At 40.0% G+C, this 13675-nt stretch overlaps 1 protein-coding gene across 6 annotated transcripts in view; it reads right to left on the bottom strand.

Annotated features, from left to right (window-relative positions):
- The window catches only part of fermt2 (FERM domain containing kindlin 2), a 147034-nt gene that overhangs the window by 85339 nt on the left and 48020 nt on the right, over positions 1 to 13675 (bottom strand). For all 6 annotated transcript variants that reach the window (XM_059957874.1, XM_059957831.1, XM_059957859.1 and 3 more), the window contains exon 3: positions 4988 to 5221. In XM_059957874.1, coding sequence (XP_059813857.1) covers positions 4988 to 5221 — 234 coding nt within the window. The remainder of the gene's footprint in view (positions 1 to 4987; positions 5222 to 13675) is intronic.

Raw genomic sequence — 13675 nt, 5'->3', positions numbered from 1 at the left:
CAGAGCTTGTACTGACTGACCGTCGAGCAATCATATTACTCCAATTCTACATCAGTACCATCTTATTCGCAGTGCTCATCAACTCCTCCCAGAATTTAACCCTCATCTACACAGATATAAAAATTGAATATGGTTCACTTGAACCGTGAGGTAGCTTTTCATCAGCTGCACTACTGTGATCAGAGAAAGCCCCCCGAATGTATCAGATTTCACCAAGAGTAAACTACATTATAAGCAATATAAAATTACACGTAGGCCGTGAAATAATGGGAGAAAAGATTATATGCAAGAGGAGGGAATAAAAGATAAGATGCTTAAAATTAAAATATTTTAAAAAAGTAAATATTCAGTAATAATTAAAATTTAAAAAATGATATTGTCATTATCAATTCCAAAGAGTAGTAAGATAGTTAAAACTCGATCCCTTGAATGGTCTTTCCTTGAGTATTCTGAACAGTTTTGGGCTCTTCATCCAAGAAAAGATGTGGTGGCATTGGAGAGCGTTCAGAGGAGGTTCACAAGGATGATTCTGGGAATGAAAGGGTTATTGTATGAGAAAAGTTTGATGGCTCCGAGTCTGTACTTGCTGGACTTTAGAAGGACTGCGGGGGGTGGGGGGTGGGGGAATAAATCTCATTGAAACCTTTCCAATGTCGAAAGGCCAAGCCAGAATTGAAAATACACTTGGACTAAGATGTTAACATCTTAGTAAATGACAGAGTAAATGTGGAAAGGTTGTTTCCCATGATGGGGGAGTTTAGGACAAGAGGGCACAGCCTCAGGATAGAGTGGCATCCATTTAAAACAGAGATGCAGAGAAATTCCTTTAGCCAGAGGGTGGTGAATTTGTGGAATTTGTTACCACAGGTATCTGTGGAGGCCAGGTTGTTGGGTGTATTTAAGGCAGAGCTTGATTGGTTCGTTTGGACACAGCATCAAAGGAGTCAGGGAGAAGGCCAGGGAGTGGGGCTGAGGGGTCTATGGTCTGGACCAGGGTTTCTTAACGGGTTTCCACAAGAGGTCGCTCAGGGTTCGACCAGAGATCGTGATTTAAAAAATAAATGTCGCTTTTTTGAATGCACAACTCGTGATGCTAGTGCTTGCAGTGGTGGGTAGTGACCGAGCTGCTCGTAAGCAATCTCAGCCCAGACAGCAGTGCGCAGTAGGACTGCGTTTATTTGGTTGAGCCCATTCTCAGTTCTTGATGCGAGATAGGGGAGGCCGGTAGCATGAAGTGCATTTTCCGAGCATTAATGGTCCCCGTGCTTTACAGGCATGTCAGACATGTGGCGATGTTTGAATTACAATCATGTGAGTCACTTCACTGTATTACTGCAAGAACAGACACACAAAAAAAATCTGTCTTTACAATGAAAGTTTCTTATCAATGGGTTGTACATGGACTGGTGATCCATTGTGTCTAGTCTGTGGCAAAACAATTTACAGATGCAGCAATGGCTCCAGTAAAATTGAAAGTACACTTATCTACAAATCACTGCCATATAACAAAGTTATTTTAAACAGCTACTGGAATATCAAAACAAACCGTAAAGCTTTTGTTAATAAAGTCACCGTCAGTAAACCCCACATTATTTAGCAGCAGAACTCATTATCCTGAAAAGAAAAAGTCACAAAGTTGGTGAGAACCTAGTAATGCCAAGCACATAAAATGCTAGGACAGGATGCAGTACCAGAAATTGAAAAGGTTTCATGCTCAGTAATGATGATGGCCGGCTCTTCGCTTGCGAAGATGAGGAGGAAGAAGAGTCCTCAGGAGCGGTGGTACAATCGTTGGTGACTGCAGGGGCCAATTCTGGATTTGCAGACTCCAGAGTAGTAGGGACATGGGAACAGCTGGGATGTGGGTGTTTGGGTAGTAGGATCCTTCCTGTGCCTCCTCTTCTCTTCAGCAGTTGTTCTTCTGCCAGGGATCAGGGTTTTCCAGCGATCTTTATCACAAGCCAGCTGCTGCCACTCATTGACCTTGATATTTACCTGAGAGAGCTGCTGCTCAAGTTAGTTTTTGTACCTCTTGTGCAGGGCACCATGATCTCTCTTGCCCTGATAAGTGTTCTCCATAAAGTACTGCTTTCAGTAACCTGGAGCTGTCCATGTGAGACATGTAACCTGGCCAGCAGAGCTGCCTGAGCAGCAAAATGACTTCAGTGCTAGTTAGTTGAGCCTTCTCCAGGACATCGTTGTTGAGGACATGATCCTGCCAGCTGATGCCCACGATGGAGCAGAGGCAGCGCTGATGGAAGAGCTCGAGCAAATGGATTTGGTTGTGGTGCAAGGCCCAGGCTTCAGAGTCTGATAGCAGTGTTGCAACAATGGCAGCCCTGTACACCTGGATTTTTAAGGACGGACACAGCTGGTGGTACTTCCACACACACTGGAGGCACCTGAAGGCACTGCGAGCTGATTGTCAATGTCCCTTACTACCACAGTGTCATTGGAGATGACACTGCTCATGTAGGTGAACTGCTTAACCATGGTGAGAGGGCGATCACCAATGGTGATCCAAGTTGGGTTGTAAACGTCAGCAGGGGGCTTCTGATGGAGGGTCATTGCTTTCTTCAGACTGACCGTTAACCTGAAAGCACTTGCAGTCTTGGCAAACTTGTGGCTGCAGCCTGCCGCACGTCCTCTGGGTGCATGAGAAGAACACAGTCCTCCACATATAGTAGCTCAAGAATGGGCTCTTACATGGTTTTTGTTTGGGCAAGGCGGCAGCCATTCTCAAACAGTATGATACGTTGATGTATTGATGACATGTCACATGATGCTGAAGAGGTTTTGAGAGGTAAACTGAAAAATAACAGCTTCTCTATCCAGATTAACGAGTCAACAGATTTCACCAATATGTAGCATTTGTAAGATTTGTAAATGGTGGTGAAATTCAAGAAAACTTTTTCTGTTGCAACAAACTGCCTGAAACAAGCAAACACCAATATATATTTAACGTTTTATATTCCTATCTGGATACAAAAGGCCTGTCTTAGAGGAATTGTGTTGGCATCTGTACTGATGGTGTCCCATCAATGGTTGGCTCCATGAGAGGTTTCCATTGTTAAAACAAACCCTGATATTGTCACAACACCCTGCTTTCTTCACAGCGAGGTGCTGATCTCAAAATCTCTGAGATAAAATGAATAATAGTTAACTTTAATAAACAAAGACCAGTTCACATGAGAATGTTCAAAATCAGTGTGAAAACCTGGACAAAGAGCACTGCAATCTTCCGCTACATACAGACATCTGGTGGGTTAGCAGAGGAAGAGTTCTCAGCAGGGTGTTTTAGCTGAAAGAAGAATTGCAGGAGTACTTTCAAGAAAATAGTAGGCCAGATTTTGTTGAGTGCTTTGAAGATGAACAATGGCTGCAGAAACTAGCCTACTCTGCAGATATTTTTCAACAAATCAACCAGTTGAAAAAGTCTCTGCAAGGCCCTGGAGAAAATGCTTTGACTTCAAGTGACAAGATTCTTGGATTTAAAAGGAAACTGAATCTTTGGAAAAATCATGTTGCAAAAGGAAATCTTGAAATGTTTCCACTACTGCTTGGGCTTGAGAGTGAGGAAGGATTAGAAAGTCATATTGAAAACCAGTTGGAAGAACTGCAGAAAAAAAATTGAACAGTATTTTTTCTTCCTTTCAACACAAGTATATTACTGGGTGAGGGACCTTTCTCTGAATCTTCTGCTCAGCCTGACAACTTGACTTCGAGAGAAGAGGAAGAACTTTGTGAGATGCAGTCTGATCGTCACTCAAGATGAGGTTTACTGACCTGCCCCTGGATGCTCTAGATCTCTGTGAAAGTAGAGTATCTTGCCATTCATAGGAAAACAATGAACATTTTGCTGCTGTTTTCAACTTCTTACATGTGTGAGCCAGCTTCTTCTTGTTTAACAAGCATCAAGAGCAAGGATAGCGATAGTCTCATTTCAGTTGAAGGTGAAATCCGTGTGTGTTTATCTCAAGGTTGACCCAGAATTAAGTATTTGTGCAGCAGAAAGCAAGCACAGGTTTCACATGCTAGGTCTATATTTGATCTTGATCATGTCACTTAGTAAGAAACTAAGAAACAAAGGTTATGGAGAGAAGGCTGAGAACAGGGCTGAGGAAGAGATAGAGAAAAGTATCAGCCATAATTGAATGGCGGAGCAGACTCAATAGGCCAGATAGCCTAGGCCTTATGGAAATTGTTTATTCAAAGCCTTATATAAAACTGTGTCTTGGGCTATTTTTTTAATTCATATTTCTCTGGCTTATAGTTTTTAGTAACTTTACTATTCAACATTGTCAATAAATTTTCATGTTGTAAATAGCATTAATTAGTATCAATTTACAACCTTTATTTAAAAACCTACCAATCCTATCTTCAGAAAAAATAAATTCCATTTTGGCTTATGCCAGTTATTTAACTGAAATTTGTTATGTTTTCCTTATGAGTTTTTAAAATTTATGAAAGGTAAAGAAAGAGGTTAATTTCAAGAAAGGTAAGCTAAGCTTAACTATCTGTTTCTTTTCCCCAAGAAAGGTTGGCTGAAAATTCATTCTCTACACAAAACAGCACTGGCAATTCTACAACTTACTAATCAGGCTAATGTACCGGGAGCTGTAGATTTAATAATTTTTACGCAGGGGTTCTCTGAGACCCGAAAAGTACTTCAAGGATTCTTCTAGGGTGAAGAGATTGAGAAAAGTGGGTCTAGACCAATTTCATGATTTTTACATTTAACAGTGTGAGCACAGTTGACAGAGACTCCTGCCCTATTTATTCAATGAAAGTTAATATTAATTACCTCACCATTAACCTTGTGGAAAACCTGATTCACTGTGGATGAACTGATCAAGTTTCTCCAGCAATTCAACTCCAGAAACAACATGATGACGGAGTTTTAAATAAAATGTCAAAATTAGCTGCAAGTTGTACCAATTAAAAACAGTTGGATAGAATAAAGAGGCAGTGTAATTTTGGTACTCACTGAACGTCTTGGAAATGTCAGAGACAGCTTTGAAGACTCTGTCCGAGAAATTGACCTTGACCTTCACCATCTTCATGTTAGGCAGCTGGAGGCGAAGTACTTTGTGCTGGGGTGTGAACATCAGTTTAGCATCAGCTTGCACACCATACTTGTCCAATGTCCAGTGTGTTTTTAGAAGCCAGGTTTTCTTCTTTTCCCACCACAAGGCATGATCTGACCAGTCTTTTTTCATATCTGCAAAACAAAGGAGTTTCAAACTTACGCTGATGCAAGGAATGGCCTAATTTTGCTCCTATGTCCTTTGTCTAATACAGTCGGCCCTCCTTATCCACGGGTTCTACATGCGCAGATTCAACCAACCGCGGATCGGGAAAACCTGGAAGTTCTCTCTCCAGCACTCGTTCGAGCATTGTTTACCTCGTGTCTCATGTACAGACTTTTTTCTTGTCATCATTCCCTAAACAATACAGTATAACAACTATTTAATTAGCATTTACATTGTATTAGGTACTATAAGCAATCTAGAGATGATTTAAAGTATACGGGAGGATGTGCATAGGTTATATACAAATACTATGCCATTTTATATAAGGGACGAGCATCCGCGTTTTTTTGGTATCTGTGGGGAGTCCCGGAACCAATCCCCCATGAATAAGGAGGGCCGACTGTATACAGATTGCCCATTTTGCCCATTAACATAGGATCCAGCTGTAAGTCAAACGTATGAAGAATTCAATCACATGTCAACTTCTAGGCTTATGCTGTACATAAGCATCCTTCCATCATTCCTCAACTCCAGCAATACCCTTCAAACATCTCCCTCATTAGCTTCCCATTAAATGTATCCACATTAGTCACCTCTATCACTTATTGTAGTGAGTTCCAAATTTTAACCACTTTTAATTCCACATGAACTTGGAAAGGTACAGTCCTTCCCACAATTGAGCACATCTACTTGAAGCGCTGTCGCAGGAAAGTAGCATCCAACATCAGGGACCCCACCGCCCAGGACATGCTGCCATCAGGAAGAAGGTACAGGAGCCTCAGGACTCATACCAACAGTTTCAGGAACAGTTATTACCACTCAACCATCAAGCTCTTAAAACAGGTGGATAACCATCCATCATTGAAACGTTCCCACAACTTGTGGACTCCCTTTCAAGTATTCACCTCATGCTCTTGATATTTATTGTTTATTTATTTATCATTTCCTTTTTTTGTATTTGCACAATTTATTTTCTTTTGCACACTGGTTGAACACCCAAGTCAGAAATATCTTTCATTGATTCTATTATGGTTATTATTCTATCATGGATTTATTGAGTATGCCCACAAGAAAATGAAGCCCATGGTGACATGTATAATCAAAGGTCACATACTTACTTTAAACTTTTAAAGTGACAATATGCTTAACGGCCCTTGTTTGACTCTGCACAATTGGTCCTGTATCCCATTTGGTCTTCATTCTGGACAACTGACTTACAGGATGTTTATTCTCAGCTGATCGCTGAACACCATCGCTCATCATTTGAGTTCACATACTTAAGATAGTTTGCAAGTCCTATAATCTTCTTATAATGTGGAGACCCAAACTATACTGCAAGTGTGATCTCAAAAGTTCGATACTCCATTACAATATCCCGTAGATATTTTATATATGGCTATAAAACAACCTTGACATTCATTCACAATACCTATTTTTCATTTGCATCAGACCACACCACCAACTTCCTCAACTCTTCTAACAAGGAGGTTTACGCTTTCCTGCACGTTTGTAGATTTTGATACCAAAATATATGACCTGAGTTTTCTATATTAAAATTTATTTCCCAAAACACTGACTCTACAAGTCTCCCATGCTTACCCAGTTTTGCCTTAATTCTCTACATTAGGCACCTCCTCTGCTCAATTTGAGACCAACTGTTAAACCTAACTTTAAATTCCCAGATCACCTGTTTGAATGGAAAAACCACCAGCCACTACAAGGGGTTTTCTTTGAAATGCAGTCATTGACATTTAAGAGGTCCATATGGAAACCACTCATTTAAAAAAAAATAACTTTCTTAGTGTCCATAGAAGAGGAAAATCAGGGCAGTGGAAGGAGTGGTTACAAGTTTTTCCAGAGCTTGAAATTTAACAGTGCACAAGTTGCATTCAACTACATGGATACGAATTGGCACAGTTCAATGGCTTCAAACAGCCTTGCATACTTCTGGAATTTCATCTATGCTTCAACGTGCATTTTTGCACATGTTGTGCTCTCAGCAGGCAACTGGGTCAATCAGAGAAAACAGATGCAGTCACTGCTTCCTGAGTAATAAAATTTCAAAACATTGTTTTGTGATTATTCAGAGGGGTGTAGTGCAGAACCCCCAATAAAATGTAGCTGGAACCAAAGAGGAAAAATATGTTCAATAAATATTATACCTACATTCACTTACCCTAAAATAACATAGTGGATTCCAGTAAATTAGAAAACATCAGAACCAGTACATTTTGACCTAATTAAGCAGCTGCCCCAGTTAGCCAAAATTACATGGAGATAGTTAAAAACATTATTAAAAAAAACAAGCTACCATTTAAATGAGTAGCAAATTATGTATTTACATGAAATACAGAACAAATTAGAACATTACGAACACTGCTACAGTACTATAAAACTGTGCATTAGTTCCAAATGTTTATTGAAGATGAACTTATTCAGTGTACCCAATGAACAAAATTATGGCAGGCACTTAGTGCAGGTAATGGACTGCCTTCATATAGTTCTATCGACAATCGCATCCCCCAAATCTTTATTTCCATTTTAACATCCACGATGATTGTCAATATCTTCAGATTCTGCGTAGTTCCTAACTTGCTGAAGTAGTGAAATAATTTCACATTCACTCCCAGGCTGAATGCTTGAAAGCACAGTGAGCAAAACTGTTCTGAACAGTCTTACTGCTTACTTCTCGCCAACTAGGAATGACAAAAATCACTGTTTTTTGAACACAAATACATGCATCTGATGCAATTTAAAAACTGTTCACTCCAAGCACAGCGTAGCACTTAATAGCCACATAAGTGCACGTGACTGATGCAGGTTAGAATCTGTTCAGCCACAGCCTCTTGCCCCAATTAAGTGGCATAGTGTCCCAAATAAACAAAGGGAAACACAACTAGTTTAATCAATTAGTTTTTGTTCTTTAAGAATGCTCCAAAAAAATCAGCTGTCCTGACTAACCAATGGCCCAATTAACTGGAATCCATTATACTACAATTTTTATATCAAAGTATAGAACACAGTTACAATGAATGGATTCATTCTGCATAACAGCTGACTCTGATAATCATTTATCCCTGCCCCCCCCCTTACCCCCATCCCTATCTATTATTTTAGTCTGGTTCTCTTTCTCTTCCCCCCCCCCCCCTCACTATAATCTCCCCCAGGACCTACCTTTCTTTCTCTTTTATTTCCCATAATTCTCCACCTTCCCCCAGCCCATTTCCCTCCAGCCTATCACTTCCTAGCTCTCTACTTTATCCCTCCCCCCACTTCTTATCCCCCCTCGACCATCCCATGTTACTTCACTCCTGATGAAGTGTTTCGGCCCGAAACGTCGTCACTACCTCCTCCCATAGATGCTCTCTGGCCTGCTGAGTTCTGCCAGCATTTTGTGTTTTTATCTAATAATCATTCTCTATTTGTAACACGAATGGTCACATTAAAAATCCTGCATTATGCCTGTCAACTTGGGTATCTAAATTGCTTCACATTGTGATTATTTATGACACTTGCATTAGCATTAAAAATATCGAAGATAAAAAAATTAAGCAAGCATTAGCTGTCGTGATGGAATTATAAGTCCTTGTTACCAGGTGAAATTAAGCGACAATTTGGAGTTTTGAGATTCCTCAATGTTCAAAGATTCAAAGTACATTCTTTATCAAAGTATGTACACTACCCTGAGATTCGTCTTCCCACCGACAGCCACAAAACAAAAAAACACCACAGAACCCGTCCAAAGGAAACATTAAATACCCAATGCACAAAGAAAGAACAAATCACACAAACGGCAAAAAATGAGTGGAAGGCACAGAATATAAAACATCAAGCCACATGAGAAATTGAAGCAGTCTAGGAATGTTCAGTTCAGTTCAATTTAGCGCTGTTGTTAGCATATTTGGAAGACATTATGGCAGAATTCATTACTGTTCTTAAGGTTAACATTTTAAAAAATTTGGCTCGTTATGAGCACTTCCAGTCAGCCGCTGGCCCTTTATGCTGTGATTTTGCTCCCCTGTTCTAACCTATGCCGTTCTATTATCTACAGCTGTTTAAAGGCCAAAATGCCTTGTTCAACATTTGAAATGTTCAATAAAGCTGCTACTTATTCAGCTATCCACTGACAAACTTAAAGTAGCACACATTTTAGTGAATTTGCTTTATACACGCTTAGAAAATTCAAAATAAATCCCAAAACAAAATGCAAAACCAAACCTTGCAAGGAGTTTCCTCTGTCAACATCTGTGTACCAGATGCGTTAGTACGCAGTAAATGCACCTTGCTGTGCACACATTGCTCTATAGTATCATTACCGTGGAAATGGGAACATGTGCGAAGCAGAAAGTTAACAGCACCTTTTTCACACTGTAACCACATTTCTCCAAAAGGCAAAAAGAGGGGGCAAAGAAAAAGGAATGGCATGTGAAATAGTAAAGACAGGAAAGAAAACATGGACTGGGCAGCATCTGACAGCAGGAAAAGAGCATTGCAGTGTTCCAAAGGGCGGGGCTGAGTCACCTACGAGAATACCAGGTAAAAGTGCCACAAAGTTGCTGCAGCATATTCGAAGAGACTCAGAAAATGTTTCATCAGGATATCATTTCACACTTGCGTTCATTGATGCAGGAACTTTATATTGTATTTTCTACTTCTTGCAAGGCCAAACCTTTGTATATGCTTATCCTTAAAATTCTTGAGAAATCACCACAGACTCTGCGACTTTGGAATACGTCTAACGCTGGAAGATGCCACCTTACATGTCATGATGTTGGTGCTTAAAGTTGGGAAGGTGGCCGACTTCCTTTCCAGGAGAAGACTGTTTGGATAAGAGGAGTTTATGAGCCAAATGGAGGCAAATGGAACTAGCTTGGAGGTCACCATGTTCTATGCTGTATCACGCTACACCCTGGAAACCAATTAAATGAAGGGAAATCAAGTAGTGGCATATTCAAACACTCACTGACTTTGTGAATGCTACATTCAAAAGTAAATAGACAACCCTTCCCCATCATAATCCTCTAAATCACAACAATCATTTCTAATGAAATTATTAATCTATTTTAAACTGCATGGTCCTTTATCTGCATAACAAATTGAAGGTACATTGAAATTTTTATGCCACTACAGAAAACTCTTGTATACACAGTGTCAACATGTTGAGAAACTGCTAGATATTGGCAAGTGCTCAATGATTGTTGGGCAGTCATTTCTACCATGTTAGCATCGTCATTACAATAAACACTCCCAGAACAGGGATCCAGCGCATCAACACTGCCAATGACAAAAATTCCGAGTAGGTAGGAATATTTTTAATTTGAACAAACAATAACTTCATTATTTTCAAACTTCGAATTAAAATGTCAACTTTGATTTAGTATTAAGTAATCAGTTTTCTTTAAAAGAAACCTACCTTTGAAAACGAAAGGCCAAGATGGCACTACACCTTAGTTTGCTTAATCTAACATTAAATTGGTTAAAAAGATTTCTGTACATCTTATAACAGTATTTCCAGATTTATAGACAAGTCCATAGTACAGTTATCAGGCTGGGTTTTCCATTGTTTGCAAACAATACAATCTATAATTTCTCCACTTTAGATGAACGAATGTACAGTGATAAAAGTATTCAAAGCAATGGGTGCTTTGGTGGCCAGTAGCCATAAAATCTTAATCAGACGGCCAACCTGAATAAACACAGATCTGCACAACATAACTAGTCTCAAATGTGCTCAGCACAGGAACTCAGGTGATACTTGTGAAGATCTGCAGGTCACCTGGGTTCAAAGTTCATTGAATTGAGCAAAAATACAGTGGATTCTGGTTAGTTCAACACATCGGGACCAGTACGTTTTGGCCCAATTAAGTGGCTGCTCCAATTAGCCATATTCGCATGCAAATAGTTAAGTATAAAAAAGATAAACTACAGTTTAACTAATAAATTAGGTATTTAATAAAAATACATAAATTAGAATACTAGCAATACAACTACAGTACTGCAAAACTGTTTATCAGTTCCTAATAGTTATCGACAGAGGAATTCATCCTGTGTATGTTGCCATGTTCTTTCGATAGAGGTTTCAGTAAGATACCCCACCCCCCCCCATTCTTCTGAGCTCCAGGGAGTTCAGGCCCAGAGCCATCAAATGCTCCTCATACACTAACTCTCTCATTCTAGGTTTTTAAGAAGCCTTCTCAGGACCCTCTTTAATGTCAGCATATCTTTCCTAAGAAATAGAGTCCAAAACTGCTCACTATATGCAACATGGTCTGAACATTATAAAACTTCTCTGCGTAATACCCTTGCTTTTATATTCTAGTCCTCTTTAAATAAATGCTAACACCGTATTTGCCTTCCTTACTACTGACTCCAGGGAATCCTGCATGAAGACTCTCAAGTCCCTTTGCACCTCTGATTTCTGAAATTGCTCCCCAATTAGAAAGTAGGCTGCCTTTATTCCTTCTACCAAAGTGCACAACCATACATTTCTCTAAACTGTATTCCATTTGTCACTTCTTTGCCCAGTCCCCTAAACTGTACAAATCTTTCTGAAGACTGCCTGCTCTCTGTATCATCTGCAAACTTGGTCACAAGTTCATCAAAGGCATCATCCACATCAATAACATACAACTTGAAAAGTAGTAGACTCAAAAACAACCCCTAGCCACCAGCAACTGACTATAAAGAGCTCCCTATATTCCCTCTCTTTGTCTTCTGACAATCAGCCAATCTTCTATCCATGCTAGCATCTTTTCTGCAATACCATGGATTCTTACTGTTTTGCAGCCTCCACTGCGGCACCTTATCAAAGGCCTTCTGAAAATTCAAGTAAATATCATCCACCAACTCTTCTTTGTCTACCCTGCTTGTTACTTCCTCAACTAATTTTAACAGGTTTGTCAAGCAAGATCTCCCCTTAAGAAAACCATGCTGACTTTGGCCTATTTTATCACATGCTTCCAAGTACGCCAAGACCTCCTCTTTAATAACGGACTCAAACACCTTACCAACCACTGAAGTTGGTATAATTACGGGCTATAATTGCTTGTCTTTTGTCCTCCTCCCTTCTCAGGAGAGTGGACTGAAATATGTAATTTTCTCCAGACCATTCCTGATTCTAATGATTCTTGAAAGATCACTACCATTGCCCCCTCAGCTGCCCCTTTCAGAACCTTGGGGTGTAAGCCAACCAGTCCAGATGACTTATCCACCTTCAGACTTGGAGCTTCCCAAGCACTTTCTTGTTAATAATAGCAACTACACTAACTTCTACCCCATGAGTCTCTCGAATTTCTTGTGTATTGCTGCAATCTTCCACCGTGAAGACTGACTCAAAATACTTGTGCAGAGTGCTTAACTCTTCTACTTCTCCAGCATCATTTTCCAGTGGTCAGATGTCCGCTCTTTCCTCTCGTTTACTTTTTATATATCTGAAAAATCTTTTGGTATCTTATATTATTGGCTAGCTTGTGGCGACCCATTTCCTGGTGTATCCGAACCGACTCACAATTAGATAGCCTACGGGGGTTTGCGAGCACAGAGCTTTGGAGCCTCTGTGCCATGGGGGGCCGGTTGACAGAGGCTTAAAAGTAAGGCTGAAGTTTTCGAATAAAGTTTTTTCCTTCGACTGCAGTTACCAACTCCGTGTCGTAATTTTAGCGCTGCGTGTAGCACACCTCTACAAGCTCACCTTCATATTTTGTCTTTTCTCCCCCTTCTGTTGCAGTTCCCTTCTGTTTTCAAAAATTTTCCCGTCCTCTACCTTCCTACTAATTTTTGCTATATTATATGATCACTCTTTTGCTTTTATGCTGTCTTTGATTTCCCTTGTCAGCCTCATCCTCCCTTTATATTGTTGCAAATTCTGAATTATTCATAGAAATTCTTGTCATTGCTGCTCTACTGTCATCCCTGCTAGGGTCTGTTTCCAATAAATTTGGTCAGCTCCTCTCTCACATCTCTGTAGTTGCCTTTATTCAATTGTAACACACCAATACATCTGATTTCAGCTTCTCCTTCTCAGACTGCAGGGTGAATTCCATCATAATATGATCACTAACTCCCAAGGGTTTCTTTACTTTAAATCCCCTAAATAAAATCTGGTTCATTACACATCCCAAACCCACAATTGCCTTTTCCCGAGTGGGACTGACCGCAAGCAGCTAAGTAGGTATTTTACAGATTACTTCTCAGGATCCAATTTTCCCAGTCTATTGGCTTTCTGACTTTCTGAAGCTTCCACCTCCCCCTCCCCCCGCCATATGATCTCTCATTTTAAAAAATCTCTTTACCGTTATTTTAAATGCCATGAAGCGGACTTTTGCAGCAGCTATCGAGGTGGCAGGGAGAAAAAACACTGGAAGAGGGTATCAGACCCTCAGTCTGCTGCAATTCATTTGAAATCAATAGCAGAACGCTTACAC

Source organism: Hypanus sabinus, chromosome 2, assembly GCF_030144855.1.
Source record: "Hypanus sabinus isolate sHypSab1 chromosome 2, sHypSab1.hap1, whole genome shotgun sequence".
NCBI lineage: Eukaryota > Metazoa > Chordata > Chondrichthyes > Myliobatiformes > Dasyatidae > Hypanus > Hypanus sabinus.
Note: the sequence above shows the minus strand (reverse complement) of the source record. Positions and strands in the feature narration are given on the sequence as shown.